The sequence below is a fragment of the Hippoglossus stenolepis genome, chromosome 1, assembly GCF_022539355.2.
Source record: "Hippoglossus stenolepis isolate QCI-W04-F060 chromosome 1, HSTE1.2, whole genome shotgun sequence".
Classification (NCBI taxonomy): Eukaryota; Metazoa; Chordata; class Actinopteri; order Pleuronectiformes; family Pleuronectidae; genus Hippoglossus; species Hippoglossus stenolepis.
The window spans coordinates 28,777,740-28,803,226 of record NC_061483.1 but is presented as its reverse complement, the minus strand read 5'-3'; the positions used below and the strand labels follow the sequence as shown (position 1 = coordinate 28,803,226).

The window sequence follows — 25,487 nt, the reverse complement described above, 5'->3', positions numbered from 1 at the left end:
CCCACTTTAAGCAGCAACAAAATCTGTTTATATGGGAGACATTTAAAAAGAAGAGAGGGATCGAGGGAGGGTGAGCAGGGGATTGGGTTAACTCTTGCTCTCCAGGCCTGACAAAAGCCATCTGTTGGGTGTCAACTAGTATCACGGCACACACTGTAATGTACAGAGTGGAGAACAAATGGGATAAAAGTTTGCTTACTTTTTGTGTGAAATTGAATGAAACCGTAGTTAACGCTGGTGCAGTCCACTGTGTCCTGTTTCAAAAGGTTTTCTCCTCTTATATTCCCTGAAGTTGCTTCAAAGGCAGACTGCATTGGTTGTCTGTTTCCGTCCATCAAGCCTTGTCATAACTGACGGGTGAGCTGTGTGTGGTGGACGACGGTGACAGGTAGCCTCTCTGTCAGAGAGGAAAACAAACAGGGAACCAGGACTTTTCGCCCAAAGTTTAGTTGAGATCAGCATGAGCCCCTCGCGCCCCTCAACGTTACTGAGTCAGCTTGGTGACCTTATGACTCTGCGACACTTGCCCTCACCTCAGTGTTTTAACCAGGAAGTCCTCCAAACTGAATGACCAATAATGACATGTGACATGAAGCTGTTGCAAATTTACTTTAAACAAAAGGATTCATATAAGTGTCCTCTGCTCTGTCATCGCTGTATTTTTGTTCGGTTTAAAGTGTTTTAGAAAGCGTTTGGTTTAGGTCGGAATACCGAGGAAACATTAAGAAGGTGGCATTTTGGGTTAAAAGGAAGTAGAAGGTTAAGTAACCCTCATCACCAGGTTTCAAAGTAAAACTTAGTCTAGAACCTGAGGAACAGCCATGGCTGAAAAAGAAAAAGTTGACTGTTGGTAGGAAATGGAAATGAGACACATTTTCCTGGATCAAATGCTTTGTTGACCCATCATCCACCCCAACCATTCATAATGAGGATTGTGAACCATCTGGTTCCATTCAACCTGACAGTATCGTATATAGTTCATCATAGTTTCTGCATTGACAATACAGTGGGCTCCACTCTATATGTAAAGCTATATCATGCTTACACAAAGTGAAATAATTAAGCCTAATAATCCATGTTTTTATTTGGCCCCCGACCCAAGTCCATCAAATTTGACCACAAAATACTTCTTATAAATATACCTATTTGATATCTTCTGAAACTTTGGGATCTCAGCTAGAATTAAAAATAAACTATTGTGGCTAACCCACTGCTGTTCTTGGGATTGAAGCTGTTTAAAATCTCCTTTCTTCCTCTGACATGTATTTAGGGAGACTGACCATAAAAAACCTCCCTTCAGTCGTTTGTGCAAGCTGATTATTACGATCCCTAGTTTCATCACCGGTGAGCTAAAATCTGGTGGATGTGTGAGACATTGCCAGTGTCAAGTGTCCCATAATGTCATGTTTACATTCAAGTAACAAAGCCCTCTCTTGGGCTGTATGACTGGAGCAAAGTTATTTAACATTGTTATATTGCAGTCTGCATGGAGGAGATCGGGGCGGCTCAGCAGGACATTGGTCTTTAACATGGAAGATCCCTTTCGGTTTTCTGTTTTATACCAATAATCAACTTTTGTATAATAAACTAAAGAAAATGTTCATAAGCTTAACAACGAAGACAGATGTTTTCCAATTAACTAAAGTTAACCAAACGTTCCATATATTGGAAACATCATAAAAATATCTGTTATTTATTTTTGAAAAGTGATTTATCTCAGTTTATATGTGGCGTGTTTATCATGTGGCGCTGAAGAGGAGCGGACACTGGAAACACCCCTATGTGTTCTATTAGAGGCTGAGGACAAATGACGTATATGGTCGTTTAGGTTGGAGGACTTGCTTTGCATTTGTGTTGATTGATCACTCAGGCTGATTTGTAGGGTTATAGGAGGGTTGCAAACGCAAGACATGAACTCGCTTTGCTCTTTCTACTCAAAGGGAAACACCTTGAACCAAACTGATGATGGGTAATGTTTGCAGCGACATGGGTTTTGGGAATCTCCAGGGAACGGGAGCATGGCAGTCAAACTGAGCTGCCATTTGCTTGTTTCGCCCCATCTAGGGTATCTAGGGTATTGACCTGGGGTGTCACCAAAGGGTGGGAAAGAGAAAAGGACAGAAAAAAGCCAGCGCAAGGCATTCAAGGACAAGGGAAGCAGAAGACTTTCGGGGGAAGGAAGGAGTTGAACGGGGGGAAAGAGGAAAAGAAATGGAGGGGAGGGCCATGTGTAAACTTCAAAAAGCCTCTGACGGCTGCTGCCGCTGCTGCCGCCAGCCCTGACCACTCTACAGATGCTTTTGTTCCCCGCTCGGTCTCGCTTTCTTTTGCACCCTCCGCTCCGTAACCCCCTCCTCCTCCTCTTCTCCTCTCTTTTTCGCCTGGTGTCTTTGGTGATCTAGTGCAAGACGAGCGGGGGCTATCAAAGCCACCGCTGTCTGTTACAGACTTCAAAACCCGGGGCCCCCGTTCGTCCGTCAGCCCTAATCATCATATCTGCGAGGCCCCAGTAGAAAGCCTCATACACTGGAGGAGAAATATTTGATCTGTCCTCTTTGCAAGGATCAACAGTCACACAAATGACAGGGGTGCCCCGGCACTGCAGAACAAGGAGGAAGGAGGAGGGAGGAAAAGGAAGTGAGAAGACTGGAGGGGGGCAAGTGGGGGGGTGGCCGAGGAAATGAAAATGGGTATCAGGAAGAGCAAAGAAATCAAACAGTTTAAATAAGAGAAAAATAAGAACACAATTCACCTCCCCTTCACTTCACGAGGCCAACATCTTTTTCTTAATCTTAACCCTTGCCCCAGTGACTGCTTTCATATATTATATTTGTATACTTTATTATTTATATATATTTATTATTTGTTATGTATATCTGAGTAGGGTCCATGTTGTTGTCATCATCATAATCTTTAGTATTTTTCTTCTTGATTCTCTTCATTTCCTTCCTTTTGTCATTGCTTCTCCTTACTGTCTTTCTTCAGTCCTTGTCTAAACGAGTGTGTAGTAAATTTATATCTGAAAAATAACAAAATTTCACTTTTTGTTAAATATTAAAATACATATAATTATAACATACAATCAGATAGGATCCCTGAAAAAATGAGATTTCTTTTTTTTTTCTTTTCACTCCACATCACAAATTTGCATTGATTAAATGTAAAAAAAAATTGAGACTATATGATTTTTAATTTTGACAGAAAAAGTAATCACAGCGACTGATTAGTCATTTATGAACATACATACCCAGACATTGCTGATGGCAGCTCCTTTGTGGGAAATGTTTCTCTTTTTTTCTCTTTCATCTCTTCATTGGCATTTTCACATTACTTTTTACATTTTATAATATTCTAGATGATTAATTGAAAGAAATTGAATTTACAGATTGATTTTATATTGAAAAAAGCATTACACAGCTGCAGTATTATATATTAGCATGGGATGTTCTATTTTTTTATACCTACCTGACGACTGACATACTTGTAAGTAGGATCATGGTTTAGCCAACTTTTTATTTGCCACTACATAATAACATGTAAGTGCTGACAATAGACTAATAGGCCTGTATATATATCCTTGTGTCTATCAATCTATTTAGCCATCTATCTGTCTATCTTACTGTCATATGACAGTTATTTATAGACATCATCATGTGTGTCTCCAGGAGACGGCTGGTATAGTTAGCTCTTAAATCCTGTATGTGAGATCAGACTACATAATTACCTATCACATTAAGTCCTTTATGTCCACCAGATTTAGGCCTCTCTCTCTCTCTCTCTCTCTGTCTGTCTCTCCTTCTCTCTCTCTCTCTATCTCTCTGTCTGTGTGTCTCTGTCTCACGCGTGCACACACACACACACACACGGAGCAGCAGCAGTGGAGCAGCTGGTAGCATTATTGACACACAGTGTGCCTGGGGGTGGGGGGCGGGCAGAGAGAACGAGAGAGAGAAAATCAAATGGGGAGAAGACGAATATGTGATTGGAAGGAGAGTCTAAGTTAGTGTAGATCACCAACTTCAAAGCTTTCTTCCTTTTTTTTTTTTTACAATTGACCTACGCACACACAGCGCGAACCACAATTTCCTAGCTCACAACACACACCAGCCTCTTTGGCGTGAATCTGTTCAGACAGACTGCTATCAGCGATGCAGGCATGTCACTCATCACCCCATCGCATCCAACAGAAGAATCAGCAGGACGTCGTGTCAAGCTTCGTGGAACACACACACACAAACACACACATGCACACACCATCAGACATGTGTGCACGTGCCAAGCTGCAAATCCAAGGTTCATAAGGTTGAATGTTTCCAGAGCTAATCAGTGTACGTCTTATGTCTTAGTACGGTACATAGTGTGATGGAAGATTGGACCAGAATGGACAGTGCTAATCTGGCAATATAAAGCGTGTGTGTGTGTGTGTGTGTGTGTGTGTGTGTGTGTGTGTGTGTGTGTGTGTGTGTTGTCGTCTCTTATTGTAAGATCAAGAACATAAGGGATGATCCACACAGGTGTAATTAAGATTAACAGACATACAGGCATTCACATCACAAACTCGCACACACACACACACGTCACACATTCAGACTCACAAACACACCCTGAGGAAAATGTTTCATATTATTGGATACACAGTGGTTTTAAAATGACTAAAGTGAATGTCTGCTCCCTCTATTCCGTTCTATTTCTTCTCTAGATTGATTCCATTGTTCGTGCTCACCATCGGCTCCACTTCCAACTCTATGAATTTATCATGTTTTACTAGAAGCACATTTTGGCATTGAATTTCCCCCCTTATGTTCAATATAAAAAATGCATATCTATATACAGTAAGAATATTGTAGCAACAGTAACGCTTCTTTTATTGTGAATGTGCAGAATTAATTATGCATCAAAATTAAAATCCCTTGTGATGAAAAGAGTTTTTTACGAGGGCTGTTGTTGGAACGGTCGGTAAAGTACTGGTTGTCATATCAGGTCTCTAATCAGCAGTGCTGCGGGGTTTGGGGTGATGTTAAAGGGGGTGAGGAAGTGGAAGTTCTACTCACCTCGCTCAGCTGTAGGGATGACAAAAAAAAGGTCTTTTCATTTTGACAAGTAGAGACTAGTCCAACTATCACAGTCTCAGGGGAATTGGGTAACGATGGCAGGTGATCTGCACTGTGTGTGCATGTAAATGGGAATGTGTGTGCCATTGTCATCGCTTTCAGCAACAACAAAACAAATAAATTATTTTCTTCTTTGAACATAGAAATTTGGGGTGTCACTCCGTGCATCTGTGTGTGTATATATTCATGTGTGTGTGTGTGTGTGTGTGTGGTAACAGATGTCCACCCAGTGGCTGCTGGGAAGGCACTTTACATTCTACATGTGTTAAGTGACAGTGATGGACAGCAGGTAGTCCTTTTAATAATTCAATATATTTTAATCTTCTCTCCTCTCTCTCTTTCTCTCACTCACTCTGTCTCTTGTCAGAAGCCAAATAACACTGTTGACAAGCATATGATTACACAAATTGGTATCAAAAAATAGAATTTGATGGCGAATGTGAAAAACATCTTATATTTTTTTTCCTCACACACTTTAACATACTTTGATGAATTCATTGTTTGATTAAATTATCTCGGGGCTTATAATAAATAAACACAAAGAGGCACAGGAACGCATGCAAAAATCAGAAGGGCATTTTTCCTTTCTTTTTCCTGGCCTCTTCACATGTTCACAACATCATTTCATTTTTTTAAATAATTTAAAATAAGAAAAAAAAAAGTCGGAGGCAGGGAGAATGAGCCAGATCCAGTCAGTCAGTCAGTCAGCCAGCCAGAGACAGACATTTCCCCAACATCAGGATGCGGGTAAGTGAGCCTCAACTGACCAGAAAAAATTTGCCTCTGTCTGTTAGACACGTAATGGAGTCATTTAACTAGTCAAATTAGGAGCCGGCGAGATGCCGCATGCTTCATTACTGGGTTCCAATGGGCACTGCTCTACATTTACGTCAGAAATGATTTCAGGGCAAATTAATGTTTTTATTGTCCTGTGGAAAAAAAAATAATACACCCACATACACAACAGAGACACGGAATGACTCTCACACATGTATGTCTGTGTTCCTGTGCACACATGGCTCAGAGCTCAAAATGCAACACGACAACACACACAGGTTGTTTGCACACACCGCGTGGCAGAGTCGCACATCTAAAAGATCAGCACCATCTAGAGGTGAAACTCAGATATTGTCCCTGCCTCACTAATACATCGAAGCGCTTATTTGTCTCCCTTCTTTGGAAAAGCATTGAGAAATGTTCCCGGGCAGCGTGATTAGTTTCCAACCAAATGATTCTTTCGTCAAAGCCATTTATTGAGAAAGAGGGCATTTGTGGCCACAAGTATGCAGCCTGTGAATTATGAGCAGAGCTTAACATTTGTTGAACAGTCACAATTTTTTGTTTTCTTTTTTTTTAAGGAAAGAACACACTCAGTATAGGTGGGAAATGAGCTGGAGAAGAAAAGAAGGGGGTGTTTGAAACAAATTTCAGCAGCGAGGCAGCTAGTTAGCTCTGCTGGTGATATGAGTGACAGCTATTTAGCCTGGCTTGATCCAGCACTCCCTCTCCTGACCTCTAAATCAGAACCAGGTGATGACGGAAATAGGAAATAGAATATATCCACTGGGGAGAGATCAAAGTGTGTGTGTGTGTGGGGGGGGAGGGAGAGAGTGTACATGTAGATCTGCTCCTTGTCGACAGGGAGGTCTGACAACTGGGATTATTGATGACATGCAGAACCCTGTTAGATTCCGAGCATAGGCACAGACCTCTGGGATTTGGAGTCCTTGTGGTGTTTATATGTCCGGCTGCCGCGCAGACCACTGACTCTCATCAGCTCAGACCGCACGAGATGCAGGCTGAGCTGGAACTCAACCAGCCTTCCAACTTCACACTCAGATTTCAGTCTCAGTGCAGACGTGGTGAAGTTGCCTTTAATGGTCAGAACAGGACGAGGTTCACTCAGCGCTCTTTCCCGTGGCAGTTTTTCAGGCTTCCCGCAGCTGCTTGTATTTATGTTATCAGAGATTACAGCTGCATTGTTTGAAGTTGACTGACAGCCAGTGATATTTATGCTTATGCGCAACTGTGTATTTGGATTCCTTTGTTTTTGACGAGGCACGCGCACACACACACACATAAACACACAAAGACGCACCGGTGTAAAGATGCTGCACACATACCGAGCCGTGCAGGCAAACACACATGGACACACACTCCACCGTTAGTTGCTGTTGTTCTTGACATTCTGTCGATATCATTGTGTCTTGGTTTGTTTGATGCGGCTCTCGACTGACGGCGGCCACAGCACTTTGACACACAATCTCTCACACACACGTTCTAAGACTTACGCATCTGTCTCTCTCTGGGTTTCTATTCCTCTTGTTCATCATCCACTTTCAGACTTCATTGCTGTCCCTCTGTGATAACCAGCCGTCCAGCCACATGGACAGATAGGTTTCATATGCAGTCAGAGAAGCACGTCCACAAAGCATGACACATTAAAATGTTACGATATAAGAAAGTCAGTTGGTTGGCATGAGGTTTAGCTGTTGACAGTATTATTTTGTGAAAGATTTTTAATGGTGACACTATTATATCACACTGGTAAAAAATAAAAAAGGATTCTATCTCTGACTCTAAATATGTCAGTGTGACTGTGGTCACATTTGGGTAACAATATGTATTATTTTAACTTTTGAAGTAGAGCTGTCACTTGTATTTGAAATTCGAACATCAAAGGTCATATTAAACTATGACCTGCTCAAATACAAAGTATACAGTCCAGATGCACCTCAGAACATCAGAAGTAGTTTGCCTTGTGATCCAGTGGAGGGCGCTCACTATCAGCTTGACCTATTGCATGCCCTTTTGACCTATCAACAGAGTAAGCCAGTAATGTCACATTTTTCTAGGAAAACGGGAGATGGTCCCGAGTCAAATTGTCCTGAGCAGACGATAAAGAAACTAAAGAATCTGAGAAGCAGCACATGGAAGTGTTCTAAACGTGTCTTTAGAACACTGTCGACAGCAAAGGAATGAACAAAGGGACCGACCTGCCTGGTTGTCACCCCTGGTGTGGAGCCTTGGTGTTAACATCTATTCTGTCTATGCAGTCGACATAGTTCAGAAAGTAAAACAGCTTCTCATTGGACGACTGAAGCGTAGAGAAGGAACTCTGACTCCGGCTACTTTTCATAGAGCTTATCAAAGTCCATTCCCTTTTAAAAGCTGAAATACAAATCAGCAAGTGCTCCCAGAGGGATACATGTAGTTACGATCAAAATGTTTTAAAATGACCTCAAACAGACAGGATTTTACATTTCTGCTGTACGACTTCTTGTTATTTGTTAGTGTATATATACATCGACACCCATACTTAAACTGACCCATTCAATATTGGTCCAGTGATTTACTAGTTTCTAATTTAGATTGTATTACTTACTGTCAAATGTTGTGTTTTTTTAATTAGATTTAAACAAAACTGTTAAAAAAGTCTTATTCCACAATGTGGAACTAAGTTGTTAAACTGCTTTGCTGTTCTTGCAAGTGCATGTAGGACATATGTGTTCATGCTTTTGTGTGAAGAGAGCCCTACTTGCCTCGATACATGTCTTATTTGTTTGAAAGCAGAGACGCACAGATTGATTTCTTCATCCATCTTTGGTCAAGCAGACTCAATCTCTCCCGGGTCTCTCTTCTTCCTCCCTATCGAATAAACAGACATTTATAGACACAGGCCTTGATGCTGCAATATTGTTTTTGACTTTCTGTGTGTTATGTATTGATCACTTGCTTGCCTGTTTATCTGCACAGCGTAGACACGAGAAGAATACATGCACAAACACCCCCCCCTCTGTCTCTCAAACACACCAACATAGAGGCACATACACTCATGGCTGTTCATTTGGACAAGACATCATTGTTGTTGCCACTTTGCAGTGAAGGACGAGATGTGTATTTGTGTGTGTGTGTGTGTGCGCGGGACATTCAAACATTGACATCTGACTACTGATTCCTTGTCATCTTATTATTACCCGTCCACTCTACATGAAGGCACCGCGTTGTAGCATGTTTTTGTGCGTGGCTGAATTACTCAGGCAATGACTCCATCGCTAATTATAGCTTTCCACTTGAGCAGCGACACAGAGACACGGGCCCTTGTGTTAACTTCTTTGAAACTCAAGAGTGTTGTGGTTATCAGATACATGCATTACTGCATAGTCTTCAACTTTGTATTCAAGACCTCCTCATAACTGAGAGGAGGGAGGAGGGTTTCTATATTGATCTTGACATACAAACTTTTGGAAAAAAAACTTTACCAGTCTTTTTACCCTGTTGCTTCCTAACACAATGAGGATACTTCCTCTCCTCCCTTCTTTGTCTTATTTTTATGCATTTTATTTTTTGCTTCTCACTCTATCTGCTTGCCAGAAACTTTGAAAGCTCTACCTCAGTTTGCGCTGGGAGAACATCCCTTTCAAAGTTATTTTGTGTTACAAAAACAGTCTCTTTTTGTGCCATAAACCAATATGGCTCACAATGTAAAACACATTAAAGATACCCGTAGAAGCTGCCAATCTGATTGTTTGTGGTAATTAAGTTTATGTCTACAAATGAAGGTGGTTATGATTTATTGATGTTGATAATGCTATATGTAGATTCAACAATCTGAGTTTTGCTGTACTTCTTACGTTATGCTATAGAACCTCCACTCTCACCAAAGAACCTTTGAAGATGACTCTTTTGTCTGGCTGTAGAAGTGGCTTAATACACAGTTGAGTCCCGAGCACCGATCGAGTCCTGGCTCAGTTGTCCACTCTGTCCAGAAGGCAACTCCACAGGATGTTAGCCGTCTCAGCATTCTGGGATAGCTGCCCAGGGGTCCCGGATGACCTCAAGAGTTAAAAGCAAACAGCGGGAGAGATAGACGAAGGCATGGAGGAAGCATGCAAACTGACACAGACAGAGAAAGGAAGGATGGAGGTATGTGGATGAAGGCAGGCAGGGGGAAGGACATGCGAGAGAGATAATAAAATAAAATTATCCAAACGTTTACATTGAAATGGCAGGACTGACATGAAAAGATACAGACTGAGAAAGAGGAAGAGGAGGATGGGAAGGAATCTATATTACAGGGGTATCCACTGACCAATCCTTACTTATTTCCAATGAGGTCTTAATGCTCCAGCATGCAATAGTATCTTATTGCACCTAAATTTGTGACATTCTGTGTTTGTCTTCAATACTGAAATGGTACTTTAATTTCAGTGTGTTTGAACTGCAAAGAGCTCTGACATTAAGACCACCCAACAGCTTTGGGATGAAATTTGCACATCATGTTTGACCACCTCAGAGGTTAGAAGTCTTTGTTATTGTTAGAATTACTTGTTCTGAATAGAGTAGAATAATAACTAAAGGTGTAGTGGGGAGACGACACACAATAATAACTTAAATATAGGGATATGAAGGCATTCATAGTGTTGCACTTGGTTCTACATACAACAAGAATCGGAAAAAAAAAATGTATAGTCAAAATGCTATAGCGTCTTGGCCATAGCTCAGTTATGAAATCCTACTGCACCTCAAAGCATCGGTCCAGCCACACCGCTGACAGAGTTTTCAGCCGGTCACAACTTGGCATAGTTTAGCAGTAGTTGCTACTTTGCTGTGGCTGCTTTCCTACAAAAACCTGAGAAAAAGGCCAAACACAAATGAGTTGCATTCCTTGATGATGTAATAGAAACTGTTCATGCAAATTATTTTCAAAGAGTCGTAATCAAGTGGAGAGGTCCAACGTTCAGCTGGTCAACCAAAGGTCGAACTTTATTTTTGTCAGTCATGGACGTTCACAGCTGTAGCTCACTTCCACATCCACACAAATGGCCTGTTGCTGTGTGAAGCAGGTGTATTTGTCAGAAAGTTACGGAAAAAATGTTGACTGTTTCAGATGCTGTCCAACCATCTGACAAGCGTTGAAATATACTGTCTCCTTTATTGTCCAACATTTTTGACCATCGTCACTGATGTTCCTGTGACTGAATGGGAGCAAATTCCTGGAGCCACGTTCCAAAATCTCAAAATTCCCTAAACCAGAGAAGTGAAAACTGCAAGAGCAGTGTATTAAAGCTCAGCTTGAGAATAAATGCACAATATTTAAATACCAGTGTAATGTCTGCATATCCACATACTTTTGTACACTGCAAAAAGAGACACAACTAGTTGTTTTTCTGTTTTAGGGCTGGTCCATAAAAAAATATAACAAACCAAACAAAAGACAAGATGATAAATGAGTGAACCAGACAAATGTAAAACACAGTGTGTGTGGGTGTGTACAGGTTTTTGTTACCTCTTTGTTCTGTGTAAACACCAACCTTGTTGGGACCAGTAGACCTCTTGGGGACCAAACCTGGTCCTAATGGGGAAAGAATCTAATTTCTGAGGTCCTCGTTCACGTTAGGGTTTAAGTTACAGTATCTACAATGAATGGGAGTCAATGCACTGTCCTAACAAGGATAGCTGTGTAAACCGCATGTGTGTGAAGAGAGAGAGAAGAATTGAGAATGTCATCCCTCAGATGGACCTGGCAACATGTCATATCAGTCATTTCCCTCATTGGTGGCCCCACCCGCTTTCCCACAGTCCTCCTCTCCTTGGCCTGATAATGACGCTTAAGAAGGTAATGGTGTAAATGAAAGCTGCTCCCTATCTGCATGTCTCTCTACCTCTCTCTCTCTCTGGGGAACAAAGAGGCCTTATTATACCTCGCTGTCAGTGTCACTCTGTGTCTCACCACTGTACAATCACTGTTTTCAGCAGCACTAGCAGCATGGGGTGAATGGAGACAGAGACTGAGAGAGTGGGCAAGACAGGTGGAGAGAGAATGGGAATGTCTCTCTCCAGTAGCAGTGTTCAACACTAGTTATCTAGAAGTGCTTTTTTGGTCTGAAGCGCACTGTGCGTTTGTTGAAAACGTCTTTGTGTGGAGTTTTTTTTTTCTTAAAGCTTGAACAGGCAGTGTAATTTATTATAAGCGCTTATTCACATGACACACATAAGAACACACACACACACACTCCTTAAGTCGTGCGATATCTTCTTATTGGGGAATCTTTCAATAAATCAATGTGACTTTAAACACATTTCCCAGGCGACGCGGCTGACCTGATAAGAAGTGAACTAATCTCTTTTGAGGCTGCCGGGAGAGCTTTGAACCAAATCTACTGTGCATCTATCACCAAGGTTATTTGTCAATGGCTGCTAATCCCAGGTAAATTTCCCTGGTTTTATATCAGGGGTTCTCATGTCTGAAGTTTCTTGGCCTTGGGAAAATAAGAGAGCAGGCTTTACAGAAAGTAGGGGAACAAAAGAAATGCTATGGATTTCAACAGCCAAACAATGGTGGAGCGAGGGAAAGGGAGCACAGGCAAGGAGGCGCAGAGAGAGAGTGTTTCATAATCATTCCTTACGCATCAAAATCAGAGGAGGGTTGCTGTGATTTTATCTTTATAAAACTATTGGTAATTGCAATGCTCAAACTAAATCAAATGAAATGTTGCCATTGTGTTAGGGCACACCCTAGACTCTTCACCTGTTTGTTAAGTTTATGTTATATGATTATTATTTACAGTGAAAGTACACGTTCTACAACTAGCAATGCTTTTTTCCGAAATACAAGACAATACAAAACATGAGAATAAAACATTATACAAACATAACGTATTTTTTCCAGCAAGTAAAATGTAACAGACATCATGGTCATATAAAGTCACCAGTGCAGTATTTGTAGAACTACAGTTTTTAACTTGTGCTTTGGTGCAAGACTCTTTGACAGAAATATTCCCTATAGTCTATAAAGTTTTTTCCTTCCCTTGATTGTGTTGAATAATAATTACTAATATCACAAGTATCACTCTGTATTTATTAGACTTTATTAGGTTTTCACTTCACTAATAGCACAGCATCAGGGCATCACGCTGTCAATATTTGTATTCTATTCATTATGATTTTTAAAATAATATTTAATCCGCACACAGAAATATGATTACCTCCAGAATGTGTCACATTTTCCTGTCTAGAACAAACACGTTGTAAAAACTGTTAAGACCCCTATTGTTATTATTATTATTATTTTTTTTTTTTTCATGGGGGGGGGGGCAACTCAGAGCTTGAGGTTGATCAGTCAGGTGCAACAATTCTTTTCCATGAAGATGTCACATCTCAAAGTGTATGTCCATGTGTGTGGGTTAAATACATCACGGTACCATATGCTCACAAAGTTTTAATGTCATCTGTCATGTTCACACCCACTCAAGGTCAGAGCAGAATTCCAGGAAGCCGGGCATTTGTGTAATTTATGAGCACTTAATTAACAGAGCCCACAAACTAATGATTGTGACCAACGGCTGGCCCGCAACATGAAAAATAATGCTCCGCCTTCGCAGCGTCGTTATCGTTACAGAAGACGATAAGTTGCTGTGTTTCTGCCTGTTCTTGCACTGCCCTACCTCATGTGGAAAGAAACCTTTCTTTGATTTCCTCTTCATTTTTTTTCTTTTTCATATTCATCCTGTACCCCCCCTCCCTTCATGGTTTTTTTTCTTTCCATCCCTTGAAGTCCCCCCCATGTGCACAGATGATCATGGAAAATCACTTGCCATATCTGTCATCTGTCACGCTCTCTGATGAACAGTTTTGATCTCTCGCTCCTCTGTTTATGGCCGTTGTCAAGCGAAAAGAGTCATAGCCGAAAGTGCTTACACCAGCGCGTAAATAGTTTGACGTGTGGCTCTGTAACAAAGTTGTAGGAGTAAATAAGGAACCAAACAACCACAGAGAATTGCAATTAAGTTGTGCGTCTGCATTATGAAATGTTTGGAGCAGCGTGATTTCTGCTCCCTCTTTTTTGCACATTTGTGATCCTTGATATCAAAAGTACGTACTTCTTTGTTCCGGAGAGACTCCTTAGCTGTGGAGATCAAAGGGTAAGCACAGTATATTATGGAAAGTAACCAGTTACACTGCGCACACATGCAGACACGCTGCACAGTGGGATGGTGGAGGAATATGTGGAATATAATGTGATCGCTGCTCAGTTCTTCCATTGTGAGGTCATAGTGTTAAGGTCCAAGTGAGATGAAGGATTTGTCAGAAAAGAAGATTTTCACAGCTGAATGGAGCAGGCTTGAAATGTCAACATTAAAATCTACACAGCCTGAACAGTCAGTCAATTAAAAACACCCTTTTTATCCCCCTTAAGTAGAAACAGTAAGAGCTGTTTAATATGTCACTTTGAGTTTAAATATTTTAGAGGTCTAGAGCATAATTTTATTCTATTTCCACTTTTTCATGAAAAAATCCAGCCTTATTTTTTTTTCTCTGGCATTTTTGCACACTTTGAAATCTCCTCTAGGATTTAGAATAAACTTCTGTGGGTTTGAACAATGTTTGGCTGCATGGCATATGTTTGTAAAGGCTGCACTGCCAAGTCAATGCTTGTGAGAGGTTTTTAAGTGTGTCTTAAAGTATTTTATTTTTTGAGTTAGCGGAACACAAAACAATCTGCTAACAGGGAGAGACAATTCCACATTTTTTTCCTGATCAACCTTTTAAGAATTAGCCACGACAACCTTTAAAAGAGTTTTAATCTCAGTGGGGCCTTTGATAGTTAAATACACAGGGATGCAGTGGGGGATAAGGAAATATATTGAGTTTATTGAATTGTTTCTGGTAGAATACGGTGGTAAGATTACATTTCACAGGGACTTTAGATAGAGATGGATGTTGTTGTTTTGCTTTAGAGTTAAACAGGCATTTTAATAAATCAGATGGTGTTGATATGACTAAGCTAAAATAATTTACTGTAGCTACAGGAAGAGAGACAGAATATTCATGACAATTCATTTTCCTGCTGTTTTTTTTCTTTTCTTTCTCCATCTTTTCTCTGCCTCTTTAATTGTTTCTTTTTTCTTTTAAATGTTTCTTTTGCAAATGTATTATAAAGTTAACAACACAACCTCTGGTTTGTCTTGCATTAAGAAACCACTTTAAGGGTCATAGAGGGATTCAGATAAGTTTTCGTGGCAGACGATGGACTACTTGCTTCTTTCACAAGCGTTTCCACAATGGCGAGAATTCAATTCCTGTCCACCGCTTCTTTTCCCAAAAAAGAGTTGGTGTCACCGTTTGCCGTCAAGAAAACCACATAATTTGAACCTAAGTTCGTGGTTATTTTGGACATCTCAGACACGTCAGTGTTACTGTCCAACAGAGACAGAAGGCAGAGCAAAGGCCTGAGAGGAAATGAATGAGAGTGAGAAAAAGAGAAAATGGAGAGAAGGCGAAGATGAGGAGGAAGAGTGTGTGCGTGTGCGTGTGTGTGTGTGTGTGTGTGGAGGGTGGGGGAGTGGGGGGCTGATCTTGGAAAGGTTTCGTATATCATAATTATCCCGTTAAGTAACAGCGGAGCGGCCTCCCCGGGGGAATTCGTCTTAAATGGAAGATTTGCAAGGAGAACGGGTCAGAGAGAGAGAGAGAGAAAAACGGCTTCTAGTCGGCAGGAAATCCTGTTTACATTTACATAATCATATCAGCACTCACTCCTTCGTCTTCGTCGTCGTCTTTTGAGTACTGGGTGCCTCTTTTAAAAAGAAATGGGAAGGAGAAAATAAATGAGGGAGGGCTTTAGGCTGCTGCTTGTCAACATTTGTTGTTTTTTTTGCTTATTTTCTTAAATGTGCTGCCAGTGTTGGCAGGAGCACCTCTTTTCTGAAATCTCTTGCCAACACCTCCAACCTCTCCTCAACGTAGCTCTGTCGTTCCCCCTCGTACCTCGTAATGTCCTCTTTGAGTGGGGTTTGTCAGACCTTTTGGCCTCCATCCCTCGTTTGGCACGTTAAAAAAAGAAAAGGAAAAAAAAACAGCTTAAGCACAAATAAGGTATGGTGTTGCCGGCTGTGTGAGTCTTAATTGAGATCTGCTAAGAGCAGGCAGCAGATGTTTATAGCAGCAACTGTTGAATCATCAGAGACTACAGAAAGCCTGTGAAACCATGTTAAAAAGAAACCAGGTGCTCCACATATTTGTTTTTTCTTTTTTTTATTCCTCATTTTCTCTGCCTTTTTTCTCTCGTTAGATCATGGAAAGCTGAAATGGTGATGTGTCAGTGCGTGTGCCGGGAATTTGTTGGAGGAAGAAAAAGAGAAATGAGAAAAGCAAATATATATGGGTTAATAGCAACACTTAACTTGTGTCAAGCGCCAGCATCTTCATGTAGCTGCCAAAGAGAAAAGAAAAGAAAAGAAACCAAAAAATGTGACTTGATGTTTACCTTAAACCTGGAAAAAAAGGACAACGACATTAGGTTAGAAAGAAATACATTTTAACTGTGAGGAACTGTCTCTGTCAAAGTACCACTTTATTTTTTTTAAATGATATTTAACTGCTTTAAAATATAAACCATTCAAATTTACATTTAACTTAATATTTTGGACAAGCATGACATGGATACTGAAGGTAACTCACCATCATTAAAGAGCAGTAACCACACAACTGTGCTCTGATGAATCTTACAGATTACAATAGTCTTCAATCATAGCTATATGACATTATACTGGAAATTAAATTGTTTGTTTTTATTATACTGACAGTTTGGGGCAGTTAATTAAACTGGTGTTTTTTTATTCATAAATTTTATATGAAACTATTTGTTTATGCATGGTGGGCATGATTTTTTTTCTTTAGCCTCCCTGAAGCATCAAGATAGAAACAGTTTGAGAACCAAAAATAACCTGTTGTCATCGGGCCCCTACTGACACTGCTGTCACTGCACCCCCACCTTTTCTTTACTGACAGTGCAGATACGTTTTTCTGTGCTTGATTAACCGGCCCCAGGTTTTCTATGTGTGAATTAGTTTGAATAAACAACCCTTTGTTTTCTAGAAATAAGCCACAAAATGTGAGCACAAAAGAAATCTGAATAAAATCACTCAGCGTGATAGTTGTTCCCTCACAGATTGTGAATTAAGAACTGTCTCCATAAATCTTGACAGTCTTGCACCTCAGTCCACTAAACTGAAGCCCATGTTACAATCGTTCACAGGTACTCCTCCTCTTCCTCCTCCTCTGTAGCCGACTCCAACCTTGCTTTATGTATCTGTAGCACTGGGAGGTTTTGGAGAACTCTCCCCATGCCATGGTAACGCTGGGGAGCAGCCACAGGTTCTCCGATGTTATAAATGATGATAGCTGGGGCTGGGTTGCTATTACGCTCCAGTCCCTCCGTCTTCTTAACCCCCCCCTGTAGAGACTTCTTTTCATCTCACTATCTGCATTCTTTAATCTCTCTGTGTCTCTGCCCTGCTCTCTGCGTTCTCCAGGGTTTAATTGATGCAAACATTTCAAATGATAGCATTGTGCTGAGGCCACTGATGGTGGAGATTTAAGGAAGAGTGTCCAGAGGTGGGGGCGTACTGACTCACCAGTGTGCAAGTTTAATGAGAGCCCTGATATTTTGGCTGCGTTACTTGAGGTTGAGATTTATCACGCTGCTCATATTCTCTATTTTGCTGTGTGTTACTGTCTTTATGAGTGAGTATATTATAGACTTTTAGCAGGGCAACACACTTACTGTTGCCCTATATATGCATATTGCCCTATATAATATTGCCCTATTTGCTGCCGTGTCTCTAGTTCATTTTCTCCTCCTCCTGTGATCTACATACATCCTCCATACTTTGTCATCACCCTCCTTTTGTCTGTCCTCCTCCTCTTCTTTTCCCTGTCAAGTAGATGAGTTTGGGGGGGGGGGGACACATTTCAATGGCACTGACTCCTTCTTCCTCGCCATCTCCCACCTGGCTCCATGCCACACTGAGTTAGTAACTAGATATGTCACCACCTCTGTGCTGGTGTGAATAAACACTGTACACTTCTGGGTTGGCCTTGGCTTGCAGATTAGCGACTACAATTAAATACAGTTGAGTTTCGATGTAGCAGCGCGCTCTCCTGTGCACTTTTGTTGGAGCTGCTCTTCAAAACCAAACACGAGCTCAGAAGTTTGCAACCAGTGACGGCATCAGTTAATCTGTGCTCACATATGAAAACTCCATTTCAAATGTCAAGGTCACAAAAAGGTATCACAGAATTTAATACTACTACTGTTACACATATTCACAGTTAAATAAAAACTTCTCTAAAATGTCAAAAAGGCTTATTTTTGGATTAAACATTTCACAGTTTTAAAGGGTTTATACTTTCTATCAGCTCATAGAGCTAATCTTCACATTACATGAAATAAATCAACACGTTCTTCTTCTTCTTCTTGTAGCAGCACTGTGTCTTTTTTAAGCACAGCTATTAAGAAATGAAGCAGACATAAAAATGTAGGCTCAGAAATGTATGAAATAAAAACCACAGCAAAAAAAGACACAGAAGCACTTTAGTGCACGTTGAAACATTTAATAACAGATAATCACATTAAAGAGACTGTGACGTGAGATTATGCTGCTCAGGCACATTTTTTTTTTTTTTTTACAAAGCTTACAAGCTGTTATGGAAAACACAAACCCAATTTGTTGCTGCTTTACAGCACATTTACTCAGAGTGAACATCAGCAACATGAACTCTACTGCTAATGTCCACTGGAGTAGCCTTTAGCCGTGGTCCATATCTCAGTGGACGACAGAGGGGTGTTAGGTCATGCACAGTTCTCCAAAAGAAAAGAAAACCGTAAGGTGACGTAAGATCTCACCTGCTCCTGCCTGTTAAACTAAATCCTTCTTTTCAGAAAAGGAATGGTGACGATTAGGAAACTTAAGCCTTCAGACCCTGGTTTTCCTTGTGAGAACATGAAGGCAACGTGGAGTTACAAAGTGCCAGACACAAGAAAGTTGTGAACATACACAACCACACCCAGAAGAGACAAAAAGAAAATGAGTTGTCCACAGTAACAGCCGTCATTTGACCTTGATAGAAGCAGGGCACATGGGTAATCTGGCAGTTTAATGATTAATTCCTGTCTTTTTTAATTTTTAAATTTTGCTCTTTCCCTCTCTCTCTCCCTCTCTTTGTGTGTCACAAGCATTTAAGATGTGGCCTTTTTCCCCTGCACATTCCAACGCCATTATGTTACATTGTTGCTGAATAAAAGGCCGTATTATGTTCCATCCCCCCCAGTAAAAGGGCAGAAGTGGACCCAGTTTTTATCTGCTGAACGAATCAATCAGGATTATGTCAGCTGAAAAGAATCACAGACAGCAGTCGCCAAGCACTGTGTCTCTGGGTGTCTGATTGTGCGTTTGTGTGTGTGAGTGTGTGTGTTTTCCCCTTCGCTGTGAGTAAAGGATGGGAAATTTGCAAAGAAGGAAGGCACTTGTTGGTTCTGAAAATGCCCAGCCTGGTGACAGAGATGTCATTTTAGGTTTATAAAGCAAGAGGATTGTTTTTTTTTTTATGTATCTACCCCCCCCTCAGTCCAGCCCTTTCTCCTCCTCTGTGGGAGGATTGGAAGGGCACTAATTATCATTTCATCAGAAATGATTAGGAGATCAAACAGGGATCGAATGCCATTTCCTTCCATTAATACAGGGGGTTTAGAGTGCCTGTCATGGCTTGGCTTGTCCTACGGCCTGTGGAGAGACAAAAAAAATAATAGGGGGAAAGAGAAAGTGGGAAGAATGGAGAATGGAGAAGAGGCTTAAGAGGAAGGGAGCGAGGAGGGAGGGACAGGACGGGACAGGGGTTTGGCAACAGAAAGAGAGAAGAGCTATTCAGTTAAAAGGCCAATGGATTTTGCGAATGTAAGCTGAACACCAGAAAGCCATCATTTGAATAGGGAAAGATAATTAGAACTACTATTTTTCTTGTGTGATTTTGTGGAAATCTGCACCAAAGCTGAACTCAAAATTCAATCTGCAGCCCGGCCTTTTAAGTGTTACTACAGAAGGTCGGTCTGCCAAGTCCCCTCTTCAAACCCCCGGACGCAGCGTTTGGAAGCTCTCGTGTGGCGACTTTTTCTTTTTTTTCTGTCTGTCATTTGACTTTCCTCTGATATATCCTCAATCACACCCTCCCATTAAGACACATCTTTGAAAGTTTCCGGCTAAATGCAAAAGCAGACGATAAATAATCGACGCTGAATTGGCATCTAACAAAGTTAGATGTTTCCATTAGAAGATCAAAGAGACTGGAGGTGGATATCTGGAAGATTACCGAGAAATAGCGAAGCAAAGGGGCCGAATGGAGAGTGTGGATGAGGCTGTGATTGTTTCAAGCACGTCAGATGAGAGAAATGTCAAAGAGAATATGAGAGATGACCTCTGTGTTCATTGCCCATTAATGACCCTGCAGCTCCCAGCTTCATTTTCCTTCTCATCAAAAACATAAAAAAAAACATTTCCTCCTGTCTCCAATAGTCATTTCCCCCCGCATTGTATTTATGTATTGAAAAAAAAAGGTAATAGATCAAGCACATTCCATTATTCTCTTATAAGATCATTAGCAAATATAATTAGATATGAAAGAAAGTAATTTGGAGAGGAGAGGGGAGAAAAGCGCTATCAGGCAGAGAAGACAGATTGTAGCATCAGAGTGTTTGGGCTTAAATTGCTCAGCGGAGGTATTATCAAGCCGGCAATCTTTTAGCCTCAGAAATAGTTTTGGAGACAGAGAGCGAAAGATAGAAAGAGGCCACTAACATTCTCTTCATTGTGTTTCCCAACTGCGATCATTCGTTTTTTACATTTCAGTTTTTTTTTTTGCTCCTCTGAATCTTTTCATCCTGTCATATGCATCAGCTCATACCAGGACCGAGAGTTTGCGGCAAAACAAAACAGAGTTTATAAAAAGAAAACAAGTTGACATGGAGTCATCACACACAAAATAACAGATTATCACAGACAACAGAAAACAGGTAGCCTTTTTACCCACTCCTCGCACATATTGATTTTGGCTTTTGTATTATTTTTGCAACTTTAAAAAACAGAAATAACACAAATTGTGTTCCACCTTGAAGTCTCTTTGTGAGGAACCTTTTCGCTGCACATCTTGTCTCGTCTCCCTCTCGCGCATTGCCCCCCCCCCCTCCCCACACTCTCCACCCGCACACAGGAGTTTTTCGTCACTCTTTGTTGCACCTTAACACCACACTCTGTTTGTCTAATAGGGATCTGAGCCGAAAGCAGACTGAGAGCACAACAATCCTGCTGCGTTTCACCACAAATTTGCTTTTTTTTTCTCCCTCACCCCTTCTTCTTCTTCCTTAGTTGTGCTTTGAGGGATTGGGGGGAGGGAGGGGGAGGAGGGTGGGAAGGGTGCAGAGGAGGGGTGGCAGGGTGGATGTGGATTTTTCTAGTCTTTTGTGCGAATCACAGGGAATGGTAACTATAAACATCCTGTATTCATTAAAACCATCTAAAAATACAATTTTTAGCTAAGGGGAGGGTGGGGGTGCGGGGGGGTGGCTGTGTGCGTTCACTTCCTCGCCGCTCCTCCTTGGTGTATACAAGTGAGCCGTGTTATGCCTGGTGCCGCTCATATTTACATATTTATAAATACTGGGCTGTACAATGTGACGGGGCTCTGCCAAGAACAACACTTTGCCGCTAGTGCAGGGCCCGGAAGCCTGGGGTGGGAACAAAGGAGCCACAGCCACCTTCAGTGGCACAGACACTGTTCACTCTTACACTCTCTGTTCAAGTCCATATGGACAGAGAGGACCACAGATGATACACCATGGCCACTGATATACTGTCATGTATAACATAGTTTTTAGCGCCGTAAATATCAAACATTCGGCCAATCATTTTCATTCCAGTCCAGTGGAGGCGAGGAGACGAACTTGCTCAGCGGCTCCAGAAGAAAGTGCTTCACCCTGAACTTCTTGTTCTCCCACTGGTCTCGTCCCAAACTCTGTCCAGAATGAAGCAACATTTACTTGTGACCTGGTCGTCACCAGTTGCACATAACTACCCCCCGTTTTATCTTGATTATTTACAGGCCTGAAAAGAGAGTTAATAACATCCAGCCATTCAGTAAAAAGTTTATGAGGCAGAAATGTTTGTTTTAGTTTATTGCCTCCAACTAATTACAATGGAGGTGAGATTTTAAGTAATATCCATGCATACATGACAACGTGTTGTTGTTGAATTATATCCAGTAACTATATTAAACAGTACCATTCGGAGAAATCCCCGTCTGTGATAATAACTGCTGATTGTATGTTCAGTGGATTATCAGGAGTAACGTGAACCCTGTCTTTAGCTCTTTGAGCACCAAAAACAAAATTCCATTCAGCCGCCCGCATTGGACTCATAACAGAAATGTCAGAGACAGATTCCTCAAAACCTGGCAGAATTAAACCAAAACAAGCTGCTGTGGCGTGAGGTAACTGAGAAATGTAGATAATTGGGATGAACTGAGAGTCGGAGCATCTTATGATGTCGTTTTGAAAGCGTGAACTGAGAGGAAGTGGAACAAAATGTCTGAGGGCAGGTTCGATCCATTTTAAATTACATATCAATCTTCAAAAATCAATATGAGTGAAACTCTTAACGATCGGCGAGGAAAGAGTAAAGTGGAAGCTGCTGATACAGAAGCGTCAGCATCCCTTTAGTTATTTGTGTTGAGTTTAATATCAAGAAAACTCTGTACAAACGTGCCACACTGTCACACTCATGAGCCACAGGGTTCTGCACTGCACAACACCAGCTTCTACTTGGTGAGAGCCTGTTGTGTGATGTTTTCACTGACTGCTTTTAATGTCAGGTGATACATCTGAGACCACTAGGGCACACACACACCCACACACACACACACACACATACACACAGTCCCACCGTATCCTAAGGCGCTCTCGACACGTGCTCAGAGTGCAGTTGTATGCCATTGTTCCATCCTCCTTCCCATTTATCCGTTCTGTTAAGCATGACACATGTATTAACAGTGGATGGATCCTGGAGCTGTGTGTCCTCGCACCATATGTTTTCCTTTCCTTGGCCCTTTCCTTCCCAATAACTACCCCTATTGCCATCTGCTGTTTCAAAACACACCACAGGAGGGCGTACTTGCTCCTTCACATAACGTGTGGGGATATGGGGTATATGGGTTGGTGCCTCAGTGCGCTTCTTTGGCTCAATCGTCGGGATATACTTTTTTATCATCAACATCATAATGCCATCATGTTTCTTCATGAATACATCAGCCTTCTAGAAGGGCTGAGCCTTCAAAAGAAACAAATACATTAGCCTTGAATTCGTATGATAAATGAATGCCAGGCAGGCTCTCTGTGTCTGTGAGGTGCATCTGCCGCCTGCCCGAATGGGAAATTAAAAACTGTGAGAGGGAAGTTATGCTAAATCTATAAAGTTGGCCGGGAAATCTCTCCCCCTTCGCAGCGGCAGTTGTTTGGGGAGAAGGAGCACCGTGCTTAAATAATAACATTCCAGGTGGCTTAGTTAATGAACAGTGAAAATCAAATATGGGGCCTAATCTGGAGCTCGTTACAGGAAGTTTCTTTACAGGGATGTCAAAGGCAAGACGTGCCCTTGGGGAAGCGAGACACTTTTGAAACTAAAAACCAAGGAAACTTTATTTCTAGAGAAACTTTAGCTGTATAGAATATACAAAAACCACAGCCTGATGTTTAAAGATGTGAAATATTTGCATCTTTCATTGTTTTCATTTTTTAAGTACGTTTTTATCAAAAAGCTTCATTTTGCTCTGACTTTATGAACCAAAGTTTGACAGCGAATCTGTAAATGGCGAAATGACAGGGCTTATGTACGGTGACACGTCGACTCTTTGACAGCAGACAGCAGAGCTCTCTACGCATAAGCTCCAGTGCCCTATTTACTGTCTTAGCTTGCCATCTAGTGGTGAAAGTGGGTTATGAACTCAGATCCTTCTCTGAGATGCTCTGTAAATCTGATCGGGGGGGGGGGGAAACACACCAGTTAGACGACTGTAGAAGAGACCAGCCCTTCAGTGCACATGTACAGACATTTGTATGATCAAGATTATTGTGACTTCAACATTAGGAGTCAGATTTTATCTTCTATGTTTTTTAGTGGCTCCAACAGTATATGAAAATGAAAAAAGCTATTGCAATAATCCTTTAATATCCCAGTAACCGAGTAACAGTGAGTGTAAAGAGCAGAAGCCCGATGAGAGTAAAGTAAATGTTGGTTGCACGGTGATGTTGGGGTCGTTAACTCCACGCACAGACAGCTCCAGAGTTATTACTCAGTGTTGAATCTAAGAGATGTTTTATCACGTTATTAGCTCTTTATTTTCCCTCTGTTACCGTGGCACTTCCTTTCATTTCGATATCCATTTCCATCCTCGCGAAAGCACAGTTCAAATAAACCCGTGTTTTAATTTGGTTTTGTCAGATTCATAACGCCACTTTAAAAGAACATGACATGCAAATGTGTTCCGCGGTGTTTTATTGCAAAATAATTTTCTAAGAAGTTGCTGAGGGAACGAAAGCGGAGGGGGGGGCAAGTTGCATTATTTAGTGGCCGCTGCTATGGGACCTAATTACAGTTATGCATTTCTTACTGTGTCATCGAGTCTTAAAAAGTTTTTATTAGAATAAATCACTTCACTTCTCACCCACTGTCACACTCCGTGTCACACTTATTGAGCCGACCAACCTGCTCGCACCGAGTACCAAGCTTCTCCCGTTGTCATAACAGTGATGTGTTAGCGTCTCGTATTGTCGTAGAAATGATTATCTCTCTGAGCGAGCGGCCCCAGCTCCTGTGTGAAGGAGAAGCAAAGATTAAATGAGGGAGAAGTAAACAGTGGATCTGCAGATTTTCAGATGTAGCGATGTAATGAAAGAGCAGCTTCATATTGACTCAGATGGTTGTAGGAGGGAGCAGAGGACGGACAGAGTAACAGGAGCGTGCTGGAATGAAATGCAGACCACAGTGAGAAGGTCACACTTCATTAATGAGGCATCAAGTCAACACACAGAGGGAAATATGGGGAATTGTTGCAATTGAATGTATTTAATTCATGGTGTTCGTGTTATTTTGTCCACCCTGAATGTGTCATACTAACCACATATCACCAGCATATTACTGTACTACTGTATTAACAACACACAAGAAGACAGGGACAGTTCTTTTTCTGCGCCTGGTCCTAACTGTCAGTCAAGGGTCACATCACTGGACAGTTAACACCTCCAACAGCAGCACCAACACATGTCCCCCCTGTACTTCAGGACATGTCTCTGTCCCAACACACACACTGCTGACAGTGAGGTCCATCCACCTCCTGGAAATTTAAACCAAATCTTAAAGACAATCTGTGAATATGTTTTTTTTCTGTAATTTGGGTGAAAGGACTCTTTGAAGTCTTCACAGTCTCAAATATTCAATCTATTCATTTGGCCCTGCTGACAGTGCAGTGTGTGTGTGTGTGTGTGTGTGT

The 25,487-nt window shown here is 41.4% G+C and overlaps 1 protein-coding gene across 5 annotated transcripts in view; it reads left to right on the top strand.

Moving 5' to 3' along the window:
* Positions 1-25,487, top strand: part of znf536 (zinc finger protein 536) — a 216,072-nt gene that overhangs the window by 168,370 nt on the left and 22,215 nt on the right. The window contains exon 8 of one of the 5 annotated variants that reach the window (XM_035157668.1): positions 16,186-16,316. The exons of the other annotated variants lie outside the window; for them this stretch is intronic. Within the exon in view, the coding sequence (XP_035013559.1) occupies positions 16,186-16,208 (23 nt within the window). The 3' untranslated portion in view covers positions 16,209-16,316. Of the gene's footprint in view, positions 1-16,185; positions 16,317-25,487 lie in introns of those variants that run through there. 5 annotated transcript variants of the gene reach the window in all.